Below are 23,447 nucleotides of genomic sequence, written 5' to 3' on the forward strand. Positions count from 1 at the left end.
TGGTGTGGTTACACGTGGTCTGCGGTTGTGAGGCCGGTTGGATGTACTGGCAAATTCTCTGAAACACCTTTGGAGACGGCTTATGGTAGAGAAATTAACATTCAATTCACGGGCAACAGCTCTGGTGGACATTCCTGCAGTCAGCATGCCAACTGCACGCTCCCTCAAAACGTGTGACATCTGTGGCACATTTTAGAGTGACCTTTTATTATGGCCAGCCTAAGACACACCTGTGCAATAATCGTGCTGTCTAATCAGAATCTTGATAGGCCACACCTGTGAGGTGGATGGATTATCTCGGCAAAGGAGAAGTGCTCACTAACACAGATTTAGACCGATATGTGAACAATATTTGAGAGAAATAGACCTTTTGTGTACATAGAAAAAGTCTTAGATCTTTGAGTTCAGCTCATGAAAAATGGGGGCAAAAACAAAAGTGTTGCGTTTATAATTCTGTTCAGTGTATAATCTAATTTGAATGAGAGATGAGTGGAATAATGCATTTCTCACCACTAGATAGCACTGCCACTACTAGTGAAGCTATATGGGTAAGTTTACCCTTTATCAAGATTTTTTTTATATATTTTTTTTTATAATGGTTTACATTATTAACAATCTTATCACTTCCTGCAAGGAGCAAAACATTTGTCATTTATCATGTGCTAAGAGTACATCAGCATTTATTAAAAAATCAAGAATGAAGTGAAAAGTCAACGTCAAATTAAATAGTTGTAGACAATTTTTCACATTTATACAATATTATACAATATTTAAAATATTGTATAATATCATTTTAAGCATTTAAGTAGGTTTTATAAACGTGCCTCTTAAAAATATAACTGATGTACATCTTGAGACAAAACTATGGCACAGACATATTTTCAGATATGTCAGTGCAAGTTCTTTTTAGTTAAAATAGCTCAAACATGCATTTTAGTCTGGGACTAGAAGCCATGTCTGTGAAATCGGGGGGAAAGTATTTTATTAGAATAATTTTGCACGCTCATGCAGTGCAAGATGACCACTAAGGTCCACAACACGTAGTTTAGCATAATCAGAAGTGTAAGCAATTAATTATTAAACTCATGTTTTTTTTATTGTTTTTTTTAATTGGACATGGCAATCTTCTACAAATCAATGACAAATAATAAAATATGGCAGATTTTTTAATGTTTGCAATAACAAGGAAATATGCTAGAAACAATTTAATGAATGAAATATATTTCAAAAATATGAAAACTCAAAAATAACTCTGCAGATTAAATCTGGGACTGGAGGTCTTCAGTTGATGCAGCAAAAGATTTTTTCATTTCCTGCAGGTTTTGGTCCACATTCTCCTTGAGTTCAGCAGTGTAGGGCTCCAGCTGAGCCTGCAGCTCCTTCACGCTCTGCTCCAGGTTTCCTCTCAGCTCCTCACTCTTCTGGAGCAGAGTGGCCTTCAGGGTCTCAGGATCCAGGGATTCTGCATATGGAGTCATGGCTATTCTGAGCTCCTCCACTCTCTGCTGGATCTGGCTCTTGAGGTTGTCAACATAGGGCTCCAGTTTGTCTCTCAGGGTGTTCAGGTCCTGGCCCAAACGCTCCCTCAACACTTCAGTCTCCTCTGTGATTTTGGTCATCATTTCTTCAGATGGAGGAGTCTGTGTTAGTCTAGTGTGGGGATGTGGAGGGGAAATGTGTAATTTATGTCTGGTAACAGAAAATATTTCTAATTATACTAAAAATAATATTGCTGGTAAATATGACTTACTTGACTTCCTGTCCCAGCTGGGATGTCCTTATCATCTGTGAAGTTTCATCAGTAGTATGCACTGCTTGGGCAATATAGTTCCAGAATGAATTTATTAAGTGTTCCAAATGTGGATTTGGCTTCTCTTCATTAGATAAGTTGGCTTTGCAACCTGTTGTGGGAATATAAAATATCAGATGATTCAAAAGCAATTTAAACAAAAATATAAATTTGTGCACAGAGGAGAGAAAGCCTTACAGGTTTGGAATAGCATATTTTTTAAACATAGTTTCTTATAATTTAGCTTCTTCAAACATTGTAGAAGTAGGATGTTCCTTCAAAACTATAGTCAAGCTTCTACTCACAAGCCTAGATCAAAAGTGTTTTAAGATCACAAGAAACAAATTTATTATGTATCCAAAATTTTGACGGGTAGAACATGATGTATTATGTTTAATCCACTAGGAACATTAATGTAAGTTAAATGTATTTAACATCCTGTTTGGAACCTTTTTTTTTTTCTTCTTCTTTAAGTACTTTATATCAAAGGGTATAAATCTAACCTGTAAAAACAGCCAATGCAAGAATCACAAGAGCCTTCATCGTTTTCAGGGCTTAGCCTGTAAAATAACACATTTTCCATTTAAACAATCTAATATAATGTAGAACATTTTTATATAAAACTATAGTTTTAAACAGGTGTAAATGTATCTTCTTACCTTTGTCAGTATGATTTAATTTACACTGTCCAGTGTGAATAGCAAGTGTGGTGATGACTGTTTCATATCTGTATTTAAATAGTGTTGGGAATGTATTTTAATCTCCAGTGGATGATTTTATCTATATATGTTATGACTACACACTCTGTGTGACAAGATGTGCAGATCTGGACATCATTTGAAAGGACCAGGTCCAAGAGTTACTGCGTACACCTGCGTCAGCACTGATAATGGAGTACAGACATTAACATAATGTATGATCTTTCATTATTACAGCTAGAAGTGACTGGAAAAGGTCAATTTTTGGAAAGTTCTCATCCTTATCTAATCTTTATTATGTGTTACAAGATATCAGTTGAGATGACCTTTATCTTTTCTGCATGTCCATATATGTTATAGAGTTACTTTATTTAAATAATCTTTTGTCACTAGTACAGACTTTTAGAAATTTTGGATTAATCTGTCTGAGTATTATATATAGTGTCAAATGCCACACTTCTCATGGGTAAATAACAAGGCCATTTATAACTCCTGTTTTTTCTGGTGATTTTATTAAAAAGTATGTCATATTTGTGCATTTTCTGAGGGCTACTTAAGTAGATGAAATATTGTTTTATATTTTGAATGATAATTCAGCTATGCGTATCTACGTTACTGGACATAATATTTAGAAACATTGTTAATAAATGGCTGGTGTTTTATTGTTGATAAATAAGACAAATGATACACTTAGCATTTATAAATTTGCCAGAAGCAACACATTTTCTGTCAGAGGTATTAAAGAGTTGCTAAACTGAAATAAATACACAATAGTTTTTACAGAAAGAGAGAAACATTTCTGCATCTATATAGATGGATGGTTAAGATGTAAACAACAGGATTTTTGCAAAAAATCACGTATCCCATATATTAGTGGTTGGCCTATCAACTGTAAGACATCTTGTTGATGCCTTATGATTTAGGTCATGGTTATGGGAGATATGTGGGATTTTGGAGTCACAATTCTCATAGAAGGAAAAACAGTTCTGTTAGTGACAAAGTAAGAAGTCTTTGAAGCATCTAATTTCTCTTGATGAAGGATTTGTACAGGGAGGTGAGCTGGTCCTTCAGGTCCTGTGCGTAGGGGTCCAGCTTTTCCTTCAGGTCTTCAGCATAGGGAGTGAGACTCTGCTGGACCATCTGTGCTCTCTCTCTAATCTGGGCCTGAAGATCCTCAGCCAGAGGGGTCACGGTCTTCTGGAACTCCTGCAGACGCTGGTCAACCTTCTCCTTGATTTCAGCAGTGTAGGGCTCCAGCTGAGCCTGCAGCTCCTTCACGCTCTGCTCCAGGTTTCCTCTCAGCTCCTCACTCTTCTGGAGCAGAGTGGCCTTCAGGGTCTCAGAATCCAGGGATTCTGCATATGGAGACATGGCTGTCCTGAGCTCCTCCACTCTCTGCTGGATCTGGCTCTTGAGGTTGTCAGCATAGGGCTCCAGCTGGTCTCTCACAGTGATCAGGTCCTGGCCCAAACGCTCCCTCAACACTTCAGTCTCTTTGGTGATTCTGGTCATCAGCTCTTCAGTCAGAGGATCCATCTGTTTCTTGAGGGTGACGGCATATTCACTGGCCATATCGGCGCTCTGGGTCAGTCTAGCACTGTTAAATGGAGAAGGACATTTTAGTTTCATATCAGGGCATAATAAATAGTCTAAATAACAGTGTCCTGCAGGTAAATTTTCTTGACTTACTTGACGTCCTGTCCCAGTTGGGAAGACCTGATCATCTGGACGGTTTCCTCTGCGGTTTGTGTTGCCTTTGAAACATAGCTCCAGAATGCATCAGTCAGCTGCTCCAGCTGTGGCTTGGGCTCATCAGCAGAGAATAGGTTGGCCTGGCAACCTGTTGATGGAGCATTTCAGTTTGATCACATGGTATTGTTAATAGATTCTGTACATTTATCAAGCCTTAAAACATTTTCATAATAGTCATTTTCTCCAAATTTCTCACCTGTAAATACAGCAAGTGCAAGAACCACAAGAACCTTCATGATGTTCAGTTTTAGTCTATAAGTAAAAAAAAAAAAAAACACACTTGTAATGAATGTCTCTGTCTTTTGCATAAATGTAAATAGTGCTCTATTTTAAATTTACAAAAAAGTGTGAAAGTTCTTACCTGTGTCAGTGTGTTTTAATTGACGCTGTCCTGTCTGAAGAACAAGTGTGAAGGTTGCTGTTTCACATCTGTATTTATATAGCATAGGGAGGTGATTGCCATTGTGGAAACCCAAAGTCCAGTGGGTAGTGCCTTGCTGTCATTACTCCACATCATAATGCCCTGACTGTACCTTCAACCACACAGACTTTCAGATTCAGCACAGATAATGGTAACAGTGGAACTTTGTCTTTAAAAGAAGTAATACATTTTTTGATGAAGTTTTAAACGGGCCAAAATGAAAATACATCAAATGTTTATATGGCTTAGCACTGAACATTACACAGAAGTCAATAAAGGGAAGTTTAACTAGAATTCCCCTACTCCTAAAACAAACAAGAAAAGTATACATAATGGAAACATGAATTAAATTTAAATCTTATAGCCTAAACTGAGTTATCCAGAAAAATCCAATTATTTAAGGTCCATATTAGATACTAAAACCAGACAGAGCCCCACATTTGAACATTTGACGTAATAAAACAACAAATGATAAAGACGTTCTGCACACCCTGATAAGATCTGACACATCACCCAGAGCCTCTTGATTCTGTGTCTGCTGGTATTAAGTATTTTTACTCTTGTCATTTAGCTTTAAATCTAGGAGTTAACGTTATTAACAATGATAATAATTTGCCATTTATTAAGTAATACATAGAGTGTTTCAAAGGAAATAGACTCCTCATAAACTGATTCTGTATCCCATTGAACTGTCTTGATCCCAACTCCAGGGATAAAAGAACAGAAAGTTGTTTAATTATTCAATAACAACATTTGGCTGGTTAAACTACAGGAAAATAATTTGTCACTTTATCATATAATTCATTTTCACCAAAATTGATGAGAAGTAGGCCTACCTATAATCTAATTTGAATGAGAGATGAGTGGAATAATGCATTTCTCACCACTAGATAGCACTGCCACTACAGTGAAGCTATATAGTTAGTTAACCCTTTTTGAAGATTTGTATTTATTTATAATTGTTTACATAACGATCTCATCACTTCCTGCAAGGAGCAAAACATTTATCATGTGCTAAGAGTACATCAGCATTTATTAAAAATCAAGCCTGAAGTGAAAAGTCAACCTCAAATGAAACAGTTGAAGTTTTTTCATATTTATTTAAAATATTATATCATATTTAAAATATTTCATTTTGAATAGTCAAAATGATTGAAGGATCACAAGAAATCAAGGGGCAAGGGAGGCTGAGCCTCTTCAAATATGGGATGTGATCAAATTAACTGTCGTTTTTAACCAGTAACTTATGATACATATTGTATTATAATACATAATGGTCTGATTTCACAGACAGGGTTTAGACTAAGTCAGGATTAGGCCTGAGTTCATTTGAAGCATTTAAGTAGCTTTTATAAACATTCCTTATAAAAAACATAACTGATGTGCATCTTGAGACAAAACTATGGCACAGACATATTTTCAGATATGTCAGTACAAGTTGCTTTTAGTTAAAATAGCTCAAACATGCATTTTAGTCTGGGACTAGACTCAAGCATCTCTGTGAAACCGGGGGAATGTATTTTATTAGAATAATTTTGCACGCTCATTCAGTGCAAGATGACCACTAAGGTCCACAACACAGTCTAGCATAATCCATAGTGTAAGCACTGAATTATTAAACTCATGTTTAAAAAAAAAAATTGTATTGGACATGGCAATCTTCTACAAATCAGTGACAAATAATAAAATATGGCAGATTTTTTATTGTTTGCAATAATGAGGAAATATGCTAGAAACAATATAACAAATGAAGTATAGGCTATTTCAAAAATATGAAAACTCAAAAATAACTCTGCAGATTAAATCTGGGACTGGAGGTCTTCAGTTGATGCAGCAAAAGATTGTTTCATTTCCTGCAGGTTTTGGTCCACATTCTCCTTGAGTTCAGCAGTGTAGGGCTCCAGCTGAGCCTGCAGCTCCTTCACGCTCTGCTCCAGGTTTCCTCTCAGCTCCTCACTCTTCTGGAGCAGAGTGGCCTTCAGGGTCTCAGAATCCAGGGATTCTGCATATGGAGACATGGCTATCCTGAGCTCCTCCACTCTCTGCTGGATCTGGCTCTTGAGGTTGTCAGCACAAGGCTCCAGTTTGTCTCTCAGGGTGTTCAGGTCCTGGCCCAAACGCTCCCTCAACACTTCAGTCTCTTTGGTGATTTTGGTCATCATTTCTTCAGATGGAGGAGTCTGTGTTAGTCTAGTGTGGGGATGTGGAGGGGAAATGTGTAATTTATGTCTGGTAACAGAAAATATTTCTAATTATACTAAAAATAATATTGCTGGTAAATATGACTTACTTGACTTCCTGTCCCAGCTGGGATGTCCTTATCATCTGTGAAGTTTCCTCAGTAGTATGCACTGCTTGGGCAATATAGTTCCAGAATGAATTTATTAAGTGTTCCAAATGTGGATTTGGCTTCTCTTCATTAGATAAGTTGGCTTTGCAACCTGTTGTGGGAATATAAAATATCAGATGAATTCAAAAGCAATTTAAACAAAAATATAAATTTGTGCACAGAGGAGAGAAAGCCTTACAGGTTTGGAATAGCATATTTTTTAAACATATTTTCTTATAATTTAGCTTCTTCAAACAGTGTAGAAGTAGGATGTTCCTTCAAAACTATAGTCAAGCTTCTACTCACAAGCCTAGATCAAAAGTGTTTTAAGATCACAAGAAACAAATGTATTATGTATCCAAAATGTTGACGGGTAGAACATGATGTATTATGTTTAATCCACTAGGAACATTAATGTAAGTTAAATGTATTTAACATCCTGTTTGGAACCTTTTTCTTCTTCTTCTTCTTTAAGTACTTTATATCAAAGGTTATAAATCTAACCTGTAAAAACAGCCAATGCAAGAATCACAAGAGCCTTCATCGTTTTCAGGGCTTAGCCTGTAAAATAACACATTTTCCATTTAAACAATCTAATATAATGTAGAACATTTTTATATAAAACAAATTTTAAACTGGTATATAGTAAATGTATCTTCTTACCTTTGTCAGTATGATTTAATTTACACTGTCCAGTGTGAATAGCAAGTGTGGTGATGACTGTTTCATATCTGTATTTAAATTTACATTTATGCATTTGGCAGACGCTTTTATCCAAAGCGACTTACATTTCGTTTTCATATACATTTATACATAGGTATGTGCAAACCCCTGGGATCGAACCCACAACCTTGCGTTGTTAACGCAATGCTCTTACCACTGAGCTACAGGAAAGCTATAAATAGTGTTGGGAATGTATTTTAATCTCCAGTGGATGTTTTTATCTAGATATGTTATGACTACACACTCTGTGTGACAAGATGTGCAGATCTGGACATCCTTTGAAAGGACCAGGTCCAAGAGTTACTGCGTACACCTGCGTCAGCACTGATAATGGAGTACAGAAATGAACATAATGTATGATCTATCATTATTACAGCTAGAAGTGACTGGAAAAGGTCAATTTTTGGAAAGTTCTCATCCTTATCTAATCTTTATTATGTGTTACAAGATATCAGTTGAGATGAGCTTTATCTTTTCTGCATGTCCATATATGTTATAGAGTTGCTTTATTTAAAAAATCTTTTGTCACTAGTACAGACTTTTAGAAATTTTGGTATAATCTGTCTGAGTATTATATATAGTGTCAAATGCCACACTTCTCATGGGTAGATAACAAGGCCATTTATAACTCCTGTTTTTTCTGGTGATTTTATTAAAAAGTATGTCATATTTGTGCATTTTCTGAGGGCTACTTAAGTAGATGAAATATTTGTTTATATTTTGAATGATAATTCAGCTATGCGTATCTACGTTACTGGACATAATATTTAGAAACATTGATAATAAATGGCTGGTGTTTTATTGTTGATAAATAAGACAAACGATACACTTAGCATTTATAAATTTGCCAGAAGCAACACATTTTCTGTCAGAGGTATTAAAGAGTTGCTAAACTGAAATAAATACACAATAGTTTTTACAGAAAGAGAGAAACATTTCTGCATCTATATAGATGAATGGTTAAGATGTAAACAACAGGATTTTAGCAAAAAATCACGGATCCCATATATTAGTGGTTGGCCTATCAACTGTAAGACATCTTGTTGATGCCTAATAGTATGATTTAGGCCATGGTTATGGGAGATATGTGGGATTTTGGAGTCACAATTCTCATGGAAGGAAAAACAGTTCTGTTAGTGACAAAGTAAGAAGTCTTTGAAGCATCTAATTTCTCTTGATGAAGGACTCATACAGGGAGGTGAGCTGGTCCTTCAGGTCCTGTGCGTAGGGGTCCAGCTTTTCCTTCAGGTCTTCAGCATAGGGAGTGAGACTCTGCTGGACCATCTGTGCTCTCTCTCTAATCTGGGCCTGAAGATCCTCAGCCAGAGGGGTCACGGTCTTCTGGAACTCCTGCAGACGCTGGTCAACCTTCTCCTTGATTTCAGCAGTGTAGGGCTCCAGCTGAGCCTGCAGCTCCTTCACGCTCTGCTCCAGGTTTCCTCTCAGCTCCTCACTCTTCTGGAGCAGAGTGGCCTTCAGGGTCTCAGAATCCAGGGATTCTGCATATGGAGTCATGGCTGTCCTGAGCTCCTCCACTCTCTGCTGGATCTGGCTCTTGAGGTTGTCAGCATAGGGCTCCAGCTGGTCTCTTACAGTGATCAGGTCCTGGCCCAAACGCTCCCTCAACACTTCAGTCTCTTTGGTGATTCTGGTCATCAGCTCTTCAGTCAGAGGATCCATCTGTTTCTTGAGGGTGACGGCATATTCACTGGCCATATCGGCGCTCTGGGTCAGTCTAGCACTGTTAAATGGAGAAGGACATTTGAGTTTTATATCAGGGCATAAGAAATAGTCTAAATAACAGTGTCCTGCAGGTACATTTTCTTACTTGACGTCCTGTCCCAGTTGGGAAGACCTGATCATCTTGACGGTTTCCTCTGCAGTTTGTGTTGCCTTTGAAACATAGCTCCAGAATGCATCAGTCAGCTGCTCCAGCTGTGGCTTGGGCTCATCAGCAGAGAATAGGTTGGCCTGGCAACCTGTTGATGGAGCATTTCAGTTTGATCACATGGTATTGTTAATAGATTCTGTAAATTTATCAAGCCTTAAAACATTTTCATATAGTAATTTTCTCCAAATTTCTCACCTGTAAATACAGCAAGTGCAAGAACCACAAGAACCTTCATGATGTTCAGTTTTAGTCTATAAGTAAAAAAAAAAAAAACACACACACTTGTAATGAATGTCTCTGTCTTTTGCATAAATGTAAATAGTGCTCTATTTTGAATTTACAAAAACGTGTGGAAGTTCTTACCTGTGTCAGTGTGTTTTAATTGACGCTGTCCTGTCTGAAGAACAAGTGTGAAGGTTGCTGTTTCACATCTGTATTTATATAGCATAGGGAGGTGATTGCCATAGTGGAAACCCAAAGTCCAGTGGGTAGTGCCTTGCTGTCATTACTCCACATCATAATGCCCTGACTGTACCTTCAACCACACAGACTTTCAGATTCAGCACAGATAATGGTAACAGTGGAACTTTGTCTTTAAAAGAAGTAATACATTTTTTGATGAAGTTTTAAACGGGCCAAAATGAAAATACATCAAATGTTTATATGGTTTAGCACTGAACATTACACAGAAGTCATTAAAGGGAAGTTTAACTAGAATTCCCCTACTCCCTAAAACAAACAAGAAAAGTATACATAATGGAAACATTAATTAAATTTAAATCTTATAGCCTACACTGAGTTATCCAGAAAAATCCAATTATTTAAGGTCCATATTAGGTACTAAAACCAGACAGAGCCCCACATTTGAACATTTGACCTAATAAAACAACAAATGATAAAGACGTTCTGCACATCCGGATAAGATCTGACACATCACCCAAAGCCTCTTGATTCTGTGTCTGCTGGTATTAAGTATTTTTACTCTTGTCATTTAGCTTTAAATCTAGGAGTTAACTTTATTAACAATGATAATAATTTGCCATTTATTAAGTAATACATAGAGTGTTTCAAAGGAAATAGACTCCTCATAAACTGATTCTGTATCCCATTGAACTGTCATGATCCCAACTCCAGGGATAAAAGAACAGAAAGCTGTTTAATTATTCAATAACAATATTTGGCTGGTAAAACTACAGGAAAATAATTTGTCACTTTATCATATAATTCATTTTCACCAAAGTTGATGAGAAGTAGGCCTACCTATAATCTAATTTGAATGAGAGATGAGTGGAATAATGCATTTCTCACCACTAGATAGCACTGCCACTACAGTGAAGCTATATGGGTTAGTTAACCCTTTTTGAAGATTTGTATTTATTTATAATTGTTTACATAACGATCTCATCACTTCCTGCAAGGAGCAAAACATGTATCATGTGCTAAGAGTACATCAGCATTTATCAAAAATCAAGCCTGAAGTGAAAAGTCAACCTCAAATGAAACAGTTGAAGTTTTTTCACATTTATTTAAAATATTATATTATATTTAAAATATTGCATTTTGAATAGTCAAAATGATTGAAGGATCAAAAGAAATCCCAATCATAAAATGGCACTGGTCCAAGGAGGCAAGGGAGGCTGAGCCTCTTCAAATATGGGATGTGATCAAATTAACTGTTGTGCCCTTTCAAGGGAACTTGCGTTGCGTCGAAATTGACGCTATGGGGAACGCTTTGCGTGATGACGTCTTGAAGCACATGTAAAATCAGTCCAATGGTGTGGCGGAAAGTCAGAGGCGGGTGACGTCACGTACCAGGAAGCTATAAAAGCCAGCCCGAAACAGAAAACGAAAGCTTTCTGAGTCTTCAGTTGCGCTCTGTGTGAAATCTGTCCTTGTTATTTGGTGTTGTCTGTCTATATTGTATTATATATATATATATATATTCAGAACTATGGCGAGTAAGCAGCAGCAGTTTAGAGTGTGTGTTCACCCCTGCCCGCGTTATTTAACGAGTGGGGATACTCACACTCTTTGTGTTGTCTGTTTGGGTGAAGAGCATGCCCAGTCAGCACTCGAGGGTGCTGGCTGTAAGCATTGCGATGCGCTTCCTATGCGTACGCTCAGATCCCGCCTGGTTTTATTTAACCAGGATCGCGTTCCCCAGGGCTCTGGTCCCGCCGCTGCCGAGGCACGGCGTCAATCACAGACCTGGGGTTCGCAAATGGATCTATCAGTGGATGTTGAGACGGGCTCTGCCTTATCTCAGCCTCTTTCTGTTAGATCCAGTGCCTCTTATCAGGGTGTGGAAGCACGCGTTGCGGTTTCTTCCCCCCCGATGGAGGCACCAATACTGCAATTGTCCAGCTCTGAGGAGTTGGACGTTGTTAGTATTGACGCTGAGTCTGAGGATTCGCCACCTCAGTCTCATGCGTTTGAGGAATTGCTTGATGTTGTTACAAGAGCTGTCGAGCGATTATCTGTTGAGTGGTCAGAAGATAGGCAGGGCGTTCGTTCGAAAAGCAAGCTCGACGAACGTTTCCTGCCATCTCGTGCACAGCCTCAGTGCAGAAGCCTTCCGTTTTTCCCCGATCTCCACACCGAGGTGTCGAGATCGTGGGGGAAACCAGTGTCATACAGAGTATATACTGCACAAACATCCCACTACTCTTCTATACACAATTATAAAGAGCATGGTTATGGGGAGATGCCGAGGGTGGAAGAGACGCTTGCGAGCTATCTCTCTCCAGCAACGGCATCTTCTCTGAAGGCTCCTGCATTACCATCCAAACCAGTAAAATTCACTTCTTCCCTGGTTCATAAAGCTTATGCCGCCGCCGGCCAAGCTGCAGCATGTTTGCACACTATGTCATTAATGCAAGCATACCAGGCAGAATTATTGGGTGATTGTGAGGAGGGCGGGGTTATTGGTCCCGATACTGTGTCCGAACTGCGTAGAGCCACAGATTTATCTCTCAGGGCCACCAAGGAGACGGCCAAATCCATCGGCCGCTCTATGGCAGCCCTGGTGGCCACTGAGAGACATCTGTGGCTCAATCTAAGTGATATAAAGGACAAAGAAAAACATGTTCTTTTGGATGCACCGGTTTCCACTGAAGGTTTATTTGGAGACGCAGTTAATAGTGCTGTAGCGAAGTCACAAGAAGCTTCAAAACAGGCAGCTGCACTTCAGAAACTTCTCCCCCGCCGTTCTTTCTATGAGGCTGCTGAGCGGGAGCAGCCTCACTCCTCTAAAAAGAGCGCTGAGCACCGTGCCACTCAGAAACAGAGCGTTTCCTCCCGTGCTCCCCCACAAAAATCTCGGGGACACGGAGGGCGTTCTCAAACCCAGCAGTCTTCGAGGGGTAAAACGGATCTGAGGACCGTTATTACCGCCAAGAAGGCTGCTGGGAAAAAGTCCTGATGTCTGAGGGCTCAGGACAAATGAGGGTAGTCCCCCCCGAAGCAGAGCGGCCAACACCTCTTTTTACGGTGCCCGTCTCTCTTCGGTGCCCTCAGGGGACCGGTCTGCCAACCCTGCCGCCTCCGGTGTTTCAGGGCGCAGCGGTCTCCGGCGAGCACATATCTCAAGGACCACCCGGAAACGTAGTGGCCTCGGGATGCCCGCCCCCTCTGAGGAGGGTGTTAGAGCAGTCTGTTCAGTCGTTCCCTGCCGGTGCGCCGTTACAGGGCGACGAACCGACTACTCAACAGCAACACAATCCAGAAACCAGTCTCGAGAGGCTGGTACCTCTAGTAGAATCTTTGACCGCGTGGAAGCTACTGTCAAATGTTTCTCGTTGGGTCCTGCAGACCGTGGAAAAAGGGTATCAGATACAATTCTAGAAACGCCCACCTCGGTTTATGGGGGTCCTGCCCACAGTGGTGGGCCCCGAGCAGGTTCTGGTTATGGAACAGGAAGTAAACACTCTGTTAGAGAAAGGGGCCATAGAATATGTACCTCCCTCCAACAGGGAAACCGGGTTTTACAGCCGGTACTTCATAGTTCCAAAGAAGGACGGGGGATTGCGTCCCATTTTAGATCTTCGAGTTCTGAATGAGTCAGTCATGCAGCTCAAGTTCAAAATGTTAACATTGAGACAATCGTGCCACAGATCAGGTCTGAGGACTGGTTTGTCACGATAGACCTCAAGGACGCATATTTCCATCCGTCCGTGTCATTGGAAGTTCCTGAGGTTTGCATTCGGGGGCAAAGCATACCAATATCGAGTTCTTCCATTCGGCCTGGCTTTATCACCCCGCACTTTCACCAAATGCGTGGATACAGCTCTGGCGCCTCTGCGCCTCCGGGGTATTTGCATCACGAACTACATCGACGATTGGTTGATTTTAGCTCAGTCGCATCAGATGGCGGTTCAACATCGAGATGTTGTTCTCGCCCATATGAAAGAGTTGGGGTTACGGCTGAACGCCAAGAAGAGTGTGCTTTCTCCATTTTAGAGGACCACTTTTTTAGGCGTGGTTTGGGATTCAGTGTCGATGCAGGCGCGCCTGTCACCGCCACGCATAGATTCCATCCTGGCAGCTGTAAAAAGTGTAAAGCTAGGCCAGCTACTCACTGTCAAACAGTTCCAGAGACTGTTGGGTCTCATGACAGCAGCTTCCAACGGGATACCTTTTGGACTGTTGCACATGAGGCCCCTGCAGTGGTGGCTCAGGACCAGAGGGTTTTCCCCGAGGGGCAACCCATTTCGCACAATCAAGGTCACGCGGCGATGCCTACGTGCCTTGGTTATGTGGAAGAAACCTTGGTTCCTGTCCCAGGGCCCAGTGCTGGGAGCTCCTTGTCGTCGCAAACTGCTAACGACGGATGCTTCCCTCACGGGTTGGGGAGCGATCCTAGAGGGTCGCTCATCTCAAGGTCTGTGGGAAGACCATCATCGTTCCTGGCATATCTATCGCCTAGAGATGTTAGCTGTCTTCCGGGCTCTGAGGAGCCTTATCACAGGTCTCAGGGGACACCATGTGTTAGTGCATACGGACAACACGTCGGTAGTCGCCTATATCAACCACCAAGGGGGTTTTGCGCTCGCGCCCATTATCCAATCTGGCACGCCATATCCTCTTGTGGTCCCAGGGGAAGTTGCTGTCACTCAGGGCAGCCTACATCCCCGGGGTCCAGAATATAGGAGCAGACACTCTGTCGAGACAGGGGCCGAGGCCCGGGGAATGGAGGCTCCACCCCCGAGGTGGTGGAGCTGATATGGACGGAGTTTGGCCAAGCATAAGTGGATCTGTTTGCGTCTCGAGAGACGTCTCACTGTCCACTTTGGTTCTCCCTCACGCATCCAGCTCCTCTGGGACTGGATGCTATGGTACAGACGTGGCCGAGGCTACGTTTGTACGCCTTTCCCCCAGTTGCTCTGCTCCCAGGAGTTCTGGAGAGAGTTTGCAGGGACCGGGTTTGCCTGCTTCTTATAGCCCCGCGCTGGCCGGGCAGAGTATGGTTTCCCGATCTTGTGTCCCTCCTCGACGGGCCTCCTCTGGAGCTACCCGTCAGGAGGGACCTTCTGTCCCAAGCAGGGGGCTCGATTTTTCACCCCCGACCGGAACTGTGGAACCTGTGGGCTTGGCCTCTGAGGGGGCCCAGCTCATAGAGTCAGGTCTCTCAACTGAGGTTGTTGAGACCATTCTACAGTCCAGAGCTCCCTCCACGAGGAAACTTTATGCCCTGAACTGGAGAGTATTCACCTCTTTGTGTAGTGACCGTCGGTTGGATCCAGTCAACTGCCCAATTGGTACAGTTCTGGAGTTCCTGCAGGACCGGTTCACTGCAGGTCTGACCCCGTCCACTTTAAAGGTTTATGTGGCGGCCGTAGGTGCTTACCACAGTCCTTTGGGTGGAATGTCTGTGGGGAAAGACCCTTTGGTATCTCGTTTCCCTCGTGGCACTTGGAGGCCTTCTGTCCTCCTCCCTTTCGAAAAGCGGACCAGGAGGCGAATAATTTGCTTTGCCCTGTTCGGGCGTTAGACGCATATGTCCACAGAGCTGCCCTGTGGCGGAAAAGCGATCAATTGTTTGTATGCTTTGGGTCCCCTAACAAGGGAGGTCCAGTGTCTAAGCAAAGGATGAGCAAGTGGGTGGTTGAGACTATCTCACTTGCTTATGAGGCGGCTGGGCAGCCTTCTCCTTGGGCTGTCCGGTCGCACTCTACTAGGAGTATGGCGGCCTCTAAGGCCCTTATATCTCACCGCACACCTTCGTCAGGTGCTACTCTTTAGACCTAGACTCTACTCCAGGGTCTCAGGTTTTGTCTTCCTAGTGCTGCTCACTTGATTTCACACAGGACAGACATTTGTAGCTATGGTGGCGTTGGTATAGACGTTCCCCATAGCGTCAATTTCGACGCAACGCGAGTTCCCTTGAAAGGGAACGCCTCGGTTACGACTGTAACCTCGGTTCCCTGAAGAGGGAACGAGCGTTGCGTCGCCTTGCCATATCTCCTTCATGCCTGTCAGCACGACTTCAGACTCTACGAAGCTTTCGTTTTCTGTTTCGGGCTGGCTTTTATAGCTTCCTGGTACGTGACGTCACCCGCCTCTGACGTTCCGCCACACCATTGGACTGATTTTACATGTGCTTCAAGACGTCATCACGCAAAGCGTTCCCCATAGCGTCAATTTCGACGCAACGCTCGTTCCCTCTTCAGGGAACCGAGGTTACAGTCGTAACCGAGGCGTTTTTAACCAGTCACTTATGATACATATTGTATTATAATACATAATGGTCTGATTTCACAGACAGGGTTTAGACTAAGCCAGGATTAGGCCTGAGTTCATTTGAAGCATTTAAGTAGCTTTTATAAACGTGCCTTATAAAAAACATAACTGATGTGCATCTTGAGACAAAACTATGGGCTATGTCACAGACATATTTTCAGATATGTCAGTGCAAGTTGCTTTTAGTTAAAATAGCTCAAACATGCATTTTAGTCTGGGACTAGACTCAAGCATGTCTGTGAAACCGGGGGAATGTATTTTATTAGAATAATTGTGCACGCTCATTGGGTCTCATTCATGAAACATTCGTAAATATACGAGTAAATATGTGAGTGATTTGCGCGTAAAGAGACATTCCCGAAAATGTTTCTCCTGATTCACAAATACTTCGTAAACGTCAGATTTGATAGTGAAATGTGTGTGTGGGTTAATGAATTCCAATCAGTCGTAAATGGGACGTGCGTGCACGTTCATTCTCTCAATTACCATAAATCCCGCGGCCGCCCATTAAAACCGACTGACAACTATATATGGGCATTATATTATGACACGAAACGAAGGATTTCATATGTCTGCTCAAAAGCGAATGAAGAAGATAAATTTCTCAGATGCAGAAATTGAAGTTTTATTATCAGAAGTTCATTCAAAACGCCACATTTTATTTTCAAGCTTACATAGTGGCGTATCAGGTCCTTAAAAAAAGGATTTTTTAGGTAATAATGCTTTTACCTAAATGCTTTAGGTAAAATGCTTGGCAGATGCAGTTAATGGAGTTTCATCTGTTAATCGAACAGTCCCAGAAGTGAAAAGAAAATGGTTCGACATGAAGCTTGACTGCAACACTTGTGACTTGCGGACTTAAAAATGAATAAACAGCTTGAATATAAAAAAATATAAAAAAAGACTTGCGGACTTGTGTTCCGTTTGCAGATGCTATTACTGGCTCTCGTAATAAAAGTAAAAAGAAAACCCGTATGTAATTACTATATATAATATTTTTTCAAAATGCTGTGTAAATATGTACCCGATTAAGGTGAATTAAAATGCAGCCTTATTAATGAGCAAAACGTTCGGATGTTAAACGCACTATTTACGCGTGGCTGGGAGCAGGTGTAGATTTCTTTCGTACCAACTAACATTTGGAAAATACGAACATTTTAAAGGGGTGGTTGATTATGATTTCACTTTTCTAACTTTAGTTAGTGTGTAATGTCGCTGTTTGAGCATAAACAACATCTGCAAAGTTACAACGCTCAAAGTTCAAAGCAAAGGGAGATATTTTCTTTTAAAGAAAAGGACTACAACAAACGGCTGGTTGGGACTACACGACATTCCTCTCGGGTTAGTGACATCACTAACCCTAGAATTTACATAAACCCCGCCCCCGGGAACACGCAGTCCATGTTGAGAAGAGGAAAAGTTGTTGTATAAGAGTACATTTGTGAGTCAGCTCAAACTTTAGCACCCATCTTTTCACATGCAATAGAAAGTCACTCTGTGTGCATCTCACAACAGTTCATATATGAGCAATTTATAGATTTATCATGACAGAATATCCTAATTGAAGATAGTTAACTCCACATCAGCTGCATAAATTCATCAACTAACCATTCAGAGACGTCCTGTTGCATTCTACATGTTGTCACTTCTTCTTGAGTCTCTCCATCCTTATCTGAATCCGTTTAACATTAAAGGCAGAACAGTTTCTGTCATTTTAGTGTGTCTGCGTGAGGTAACAGCAGCTGCTAACACACACGAGCTCTTGAAACCCCGCCCTCTGCAGCAGCTCATTTGCATTTAAAGGACCAGGCACAAAACGGTGCGTTTTTGCAAACCCTCAGTGACAACTTTAACTTGCTATATAAAAATATCTGTGGGGTATTTTGCGCTAAAACTTCACACACACACACTCTGGGGACATCATAGATATATTTTACATCTTGTGAAAAGGGCATTATACCACCCCTTTAATGAATCCGAAAATTTACGCCAGAACCACTTTACACACGATTTACACAAAAATTCGTTCTGCTCGTGTTTCATGAATGAGACCCATTCAGTGCAAGATGATCACTAAGGTCCACAACACAGTCTACCATAATCAATAGTGTAAGCAATGAACTATTAAACTCATGTTTAAAAAAAAAAATATATATATATATATATATATATATATATATATATATATATATATATATATATATATATATATATATATATATATATATATATATATATATATATATATATATATATATATAGTATTGGACATGGAAATCTTCTACAAATCAGTGACAAATAATAAAATATGGCAGATTTTTTATTGTTTGCAATAATGAGGAAATATGCTAGAAACAATATAACAAATGAAGTATATTTCAAAAATATGAAAACTCAAAAATAACTCTGCAGATTAAATCTGGGACTGGAGGTCTTCAGTTGATGCAGCAAAAGATTTTTTCATTTCCTGCAGGTTTTGGTCCACATTCTCCTTGAGTTCAGCAGTGTAGGGCTCCAGCTGAGCCTGCAGCTCCTTCACGCTCTGCTCCAGGTTTCCTCTCAGCTCCTCACTCTTCTGGAGCAGAGTGGCCTTCAGGGTCTCAGGATCCAGGTATTCTGCATATGGAGTCATGGCTATCCTGAGCTCCTCCACTCTCTGCTGGATCTGGCTCTTGAGGTTGTCAATATAGGGCTCCAGTTTGTCTCTCAGGGTGTTCAGGTCCTGGCCCAAACGCTCCCTCAACACTTCAGTCTCCTCTGTGATTTTGGTCATCATTTCTTCAGATGGAGGAGTCTGTGTTAGTCTAGTGTGGGGATGTGGAGGGGAAATGTGTAATTTATGTGTGGTAACAAAATATTTCTAATTATACAAAAAATAATATTGCTGGTAAATATGACTTACTTGACTTCCTGTCCCAGCTGGGATGTCCTTATCATCTGTGAAGTTTCATCAGTAGTATGCACTGCTTGGGCAATATAGTTCCAGAATGAATTTATTAAGTGTTCCAAATGTGGATTTGGCTTCTCTTCATTAGATAAGTTGGCTTTGCAACCTGTTGTGGGAATATAAAATATCAGATGATTCAAAAGCAATTTAAACAAAAATATAAATTTGTGCACAGAGGAGAGAAAGCCTTACAGGTTTGGAATAGCATATTTTTTAAACATTTTTTCTTATAATTTAGCTTCTTCAAACAGTGTAGAAGTAGGATGTTCCTTCAAAACTATAGTCAAGCTTCTACTCACAAGCCTAGACCAAAAGTGTTTTAAGATCACAAGAAACAAATTTATTATGTATCCAAAATGTTGACGGGTAGAACATGATGTATTATGTTTAATCCACTAGGAACATTAATGTAAGTTAAATGTATTTAACATCCTGTTTGGAACCTTTTTCTTCTTCTTAAGTACTTTATATCAAAGGTTATAAATCTAACCTGTAAAAACAGCCAATGCAAGAATCACAAGAGCCTTCATCGTTTTCAGGGCTTAGCCTGTAAAATAACACATTTTCCATTTAAACAATCTAATATAATGTAGAACATTTTTATATTAAACAAATTTTAAACTGGTATATAGTAAATGTATCTTCTTACCTTTGTCAGAATGATTTAATTTACACTGTCCAGTGTGAATAGCAAGTGTGGTGATGACTGTTTCATATCTGTATTTAAATAGTATTGGGAATGTATTTTAATCTCCAGTGGATGTTTTTATCTAGATATGTTATGACTACACACTCTGTGACAAGATGTGCAGATCTGGACATCCTTTGAAAGGACCAGGTCCAAGAGTTACTGCGTACACCTGCGTCAGCACTGATAATGGAGTACAGACATTAACATAATGTATGATCTTTCATTATTACAGCTAGAAGTGACTGGAAAAGGTACATTTTTGGAAAGTTCTCATCCTTATCTAATCTTTATTATGTGTTACAAGATATCAGTTGAGATGACCTTTATCTTTTCTGCACGTCCATATATGTTATAGAGTTACTTTATTTAAATAATCTTTTGTCACTAGTACAGACTTTTAGAAATTTTGGATTAATCTGTCTGAGTATTATATATAGTGTCAAATGCCACACTTCTCATGGGTAGATAACAAGGCCATTTATAACTCCTGTTTTGGAGTTATAAACTCCACTCCAGCCTGAAGTGAAGTCAACCTCAAATGAAACAGTTGTAGAAGTTGACATTTATTTAAAATATATCATTTAAAATATTGCACTTTGAATAGTCAAAATGATTGAAGGATCACAAGAAATCCCAATCATAAAATGGCACTGGTCTAAGGAGGCAAGGGAGGCTGAGCCTCTTCAAATATGTGATGATAAAATTGTTGTTTTTAACCAGTTGTCATGAATCAGAATAACACAAACCGGTAAAGTTTGCAATGGCGTTTATTTAAGCACTGAAGCACAGTCACGGCAGGTAAGTAGACGAGTAGTGGTATAATAGATGAATCAACGGATGAATAGGATCTGACAAAGTCTCTTATCTGTTATAGGCAGGTTGATGTGAAACAGACTGGAGAAGACAGGCTGGCTGAAGACGGCAGGCAGGTAGAAGACTGGAGATCCGGTGGACAGGCTGAGTAATCCGATGATGCCGGTAAGTACACAAAGCAGGTAAGGAAGATGATCTTAGTCTCAGCATGAGAGAATCAGTAAGTCGATGGAGTATCAACAAGACCTAACAACTGAATGAAGGAACTGGTGGTGTTTAAAACAGTGAGAGAAGTGACAGGGAATTGGCAACAGGTGATGATGACAGGTGCAGGTGATCAGAACTCAGGGGATGCGGAACGAGTGGGCGGAGTGTAGAAGTCTGGCGCTGATGCTGATGCATCCGTGACACCAGTCACTTATGATACACATTGTATTATAATACATAATGGTCTGATTTCACAGACAGGGTTTAGACTAAGCCAGGATTAGGCCTGAGTTCATTTGAAGCATTTAAGTAGCTTTTATAAACGTGCCTTATAAAAAACATAACTGATGTGCATCTTGAGACAAAACTATGGCACAGAAATATTTTCAAATATGTCAGTGCAAGTTGCTTTTAGTTAAAATAGCTCAAACATGCATTTTAGTCTGGGACTAGAAGCCATGTCTGTGAAACCGGGGGAATGTATTTTATTAAAATAATTTTGCACGCTCATTCAGTGCAAGATGACCACTTAGGTCCACAACACAGTGTAGCATAATCAATAGTGTAAGCAGTGAATTATTAAACTAAAGGTTTTTTTTTTTATTGGACTTGTTAGCCTTGTGCATTTTCTGAGTGCTACTTAATTAGATTAAAAAATAATAATATTTTGAATGATAATTCAGCTATGCTGATCTACGTTACTGGACATAATATTCTGAAACACTGTTAATAAATGGCAGGCGTTTTATTGTTGATAAATAAGACAAATGATACACTTAGCATTTATAAATTTGCCAGAAGCAACACATTTTCACTTTCACTTTCACTTTCATTTTCTGTCAGAGGTATTAAAGAGTTGCTAAACTGAAATAAATACACAATAGTTTTTACAGAAAGAGAGCAACATTTCTGCATCTATATAGATGAATGGTGAAGATGTAAACAACAGGATATCAGTAAAAAAATCACTTATCCTATATATTAGTGTTTGGCCTACTGTTAGACATCTTGTTGATGCCTAATGATTTAGGTCATGGTTATGGGAGATATGTGGGATTTTGGAGTCACAATTCTTATGGCAGGAAAAAAAGTTGTTTTGGTGACAAGGGAAGAAGTCTTTGAAGCATCTAATTTCTCTTGATGAAGGACTCATACAAGGAGGTGAGCTGGTCCTTCAGGTCCTGTGCGTAGGGGTCCAGCTTTTCCTTCAGGTCTTCAGCATAGGGAGTGAGACTCTGCTGGACCATCTGTGCTCTCTCTCTAATCTGGGCCTGAAGATCCTCAGCCAGAGGGGTCACGGTCTTCTGGAACTCCTGCAGACGCTGGTCAACCTTCTCCTTGATTTCAGCAGTGTAGGGCTCCAGCTGAGCCTGCAGCTCCTTCACGCTCTGCTCCAGGTTTCCTCTCAGCTCCTCACTCTTCTGGAGCAGAGTGGCCTTCAGGGTCTCAGAATCCAGGGATTCTGCATATGGAGACATGGCTGTCCTGAGCTCCTCCACTCTCTGCTGGATCTGGCTCTTGAGGTTGTCAGCATAGGGCTCCAGCTGGTCTCTCACAGTGATCAGGTCCTGGCCCAAACGCTCCCTCAACACTTCAGTCTCTTTGGTGATTCTGGTCATCAGCTCTTCAGTCAGAGGATCCATCTGTTTCTTGAGGGTGACGGCATATTCACTGGCCATATCGGCACTCTGGGTCAGTCTAGCACTGTTAAATGGAGAAGGACATTTGAGTTTCATATCAGGGCATAAGAAATAGTCTAAATAACAGTGTCCTGCAGGTACATTTTCTTGACTTACTTGACGTCCTGTCCCAGTTGGGAAGACCTGATCATCTGGATGGTTTCCTCTGCAGTTTGTGTTGCCTTTGAAACATAGCTCCAGAATGCATCAGTCAGCTGCTCCAGCTGTGGCTTGGGCTCATCAGCAGAGAATAGGTTGGCCTGGCAACCTGTTGATGGAGCATTTCAGTTTGATCACATGGTATTGTTAATAGATTCTGTAAATTTATCAAGCCTTAAAACATTTTCATATAGTAATTTTCTCTGAATTTCTCACCTGTAAACACAGCAAGTGCAAGAACCACAAGAACCTTCATGATGTTCAGTTTTATTCTATAAGTAAAAAAAAAAAAACCACACACTTTTAATGAATGTCTCTGTCTTTTGCATAAATGTAAATAGTGCTCTATTTTGAATTTACAAAAAAGTGTGAAAGTTCTTACCTGTGCCAGTGTGTTTTAATTGAAGCTGTCCTGTCTGAAGAACAAGTGTGAAGGTTGCTGTTTCACATCTGTATATATATAGCATAGGGAGGTGATTGCCATAGTGGAAACCCAAAGTCCAGTGGGTAGTGCCTTGCTGTCATTACTCCACATCATAATGCCCTGACTGTACCTTCAACCACACAGACTTTCAGATTCAGCACAGATAATGGTAACAGTGGAACTTTG

General features: G+C 40.5%; 3 protein-coding genes and 1 pseudogene across 4 annotated transcripts; all 4 read right to left on the reverse strand.

Annotated features, from left to right (window-relative positions):
* Window positions 1-3,418: 3,418 nt before the first annotated feature.
* On the reverse strand, window positions 3,419-4,695 carry LOC309484628 (uncharacterized protein). The gene is made up of 4 exons (XM_082150952.1): window positions 4,601-4,695; window positions 4,436-4,491; window positions 4,177-4,327; window positions 3,419-4,084 (listed from the first exon to the last, which is right to left on the reverse strand). The coding sequence occupies exons 2-4, from the start codon at window positions 4,473-4,475 to the stop codon at window positions 3,508-3,510; spliced, it is 768 nt and encodes a 255-aa protein (XP_082007078.1). The 5' UTR covers window positions 4,476-4,491; window positions 4,601-4,695; the 3' UTR covers window positions 3,419-3,507.
* A 1,764-nt stretch (window positions 4,696-6,459) lies between these two features.
* LOC309483064 (uncharacterized protein) lies at window positions 6,460-7,068 on the reverse strand (the record flags this gene model as incomplete). The annotated part of the gene is made up of 2 exons (XM_082148705.1): window positions 6,951-7,068; window positions 6,460-6,850 (listed from the first exon to the last, which is right to left on the reverse strand). The coding sequence occupies exons 1-2, from the start codon at window positions 6,983-6,985 to the stop codon at window positions 6,460-6,462; spliced, it is 426 nt and encodes a 141-aa protein (XP_082004831.1). The 5' UTR covers window positions 6,986-7,068.
* A 1,414-nt stretch (window positions 7,069-8,482) lies between these two features.
* LOC309484337 (uncharacterized protein) lies at window positions 8,483-10,062 on the reverse strand. Its single transcript, XM_082150565.1, has 4 exons — window positions 9,967-10,062; window positions 9,799-9,854; window positions 9,541-9,691; window positions 8,483-9,453 (listed from the first exon to the last, which is right to left on the reverse strand). The coding sequence occupies exons 2-4, from the start codon at window positions 9,836-9,838 to the stop codon at window positions 8,877-8,879; spliced, it is 768 nt and encodes a 255-aa protein (XP_082006691.1). The 5' UTR covers window positions 9,839-9,854; window positions 9,967-10,062; the 3' UTR covers window positions 8,483-8,876.
* Window positions 10,063-22,064: 12,002 nt separating this feature from the next.
* LOC309484334 lies at window positions 22,065-23,375 on the reverse strand (annotated as a pseudogene). Its single transcript, XR_014211705.1, has 4 exons — window positions 23,220-23,375; window positions 23,054-23,109; window positions 22,796-22,946; window positions 22,065-22,703 (listed from the first exon to the last, which is right to left on the reverse strand). The product of XR_014211705.1 is annotated as an uncharacterized misc_RNA (transcript).
* Window positions 23,376-23,447: the final 72 nt, after the last annotated feature.

This window comes from Leuciscus leuciscus (genome assembly GCF_965113295.1).
Source record: "Leuciscus leuciscus genome assembly, chromosome: 20".
NCBI classification, from domain to species: domain Eukaryota; kingdom Metazoa; phylum Chordata; class Actinopteri; order Cypriniformes; family Leuciscidae; genus Leuciscus; species Leuciscus leuciscus.

Excerpts from the sequence above, each read along its gene's own strand:
- LOC309484337 (XM_082150565.1), bottom strand. The coding sequence starts at position 9,838 with ATGAAGGTTCTTGTGGTTCTTGCACTTGCTGTATTTACAG. Across the intron at positions 9,692-9,798 it reads TGCACTTGCTGTATTTACAG|GTTGCCAGGCCAACCTATTC; the intron begins GTGAGAAATTTG and ends CTCCATCAACAG. Across the intron at positions 9,454-9,540 it reads CAACTGGGACAGGACGTCAA|TGCTAGACTGACCCAGAGCG; the intron begins GTAAGAAAATGT and ends TCCATTTAACAG.
- LOC309484628 (XM_082150952.1), bottom strand. The coding sequence starts at position 4,475 with ATGAAGGTTCTTGTGGTTCTTGCACTTGCTGTATTTACAG. Across the intron at positions 4,328-4,435 it reads TGCACTTGCTGTATTTACAG|GTTGCCAGGCCAACCTATTC; the intron begins GTGAGAAATTTG and ends CTCCATCAACAG. Across the intron at positions 4,085-4,176 it reads CAACTGGGACAGGACGTCAA|TGCTAGACTGACCCAGAGCG; the intron begins GTAAGTCAAGAA and ends TCCATTTAACAG.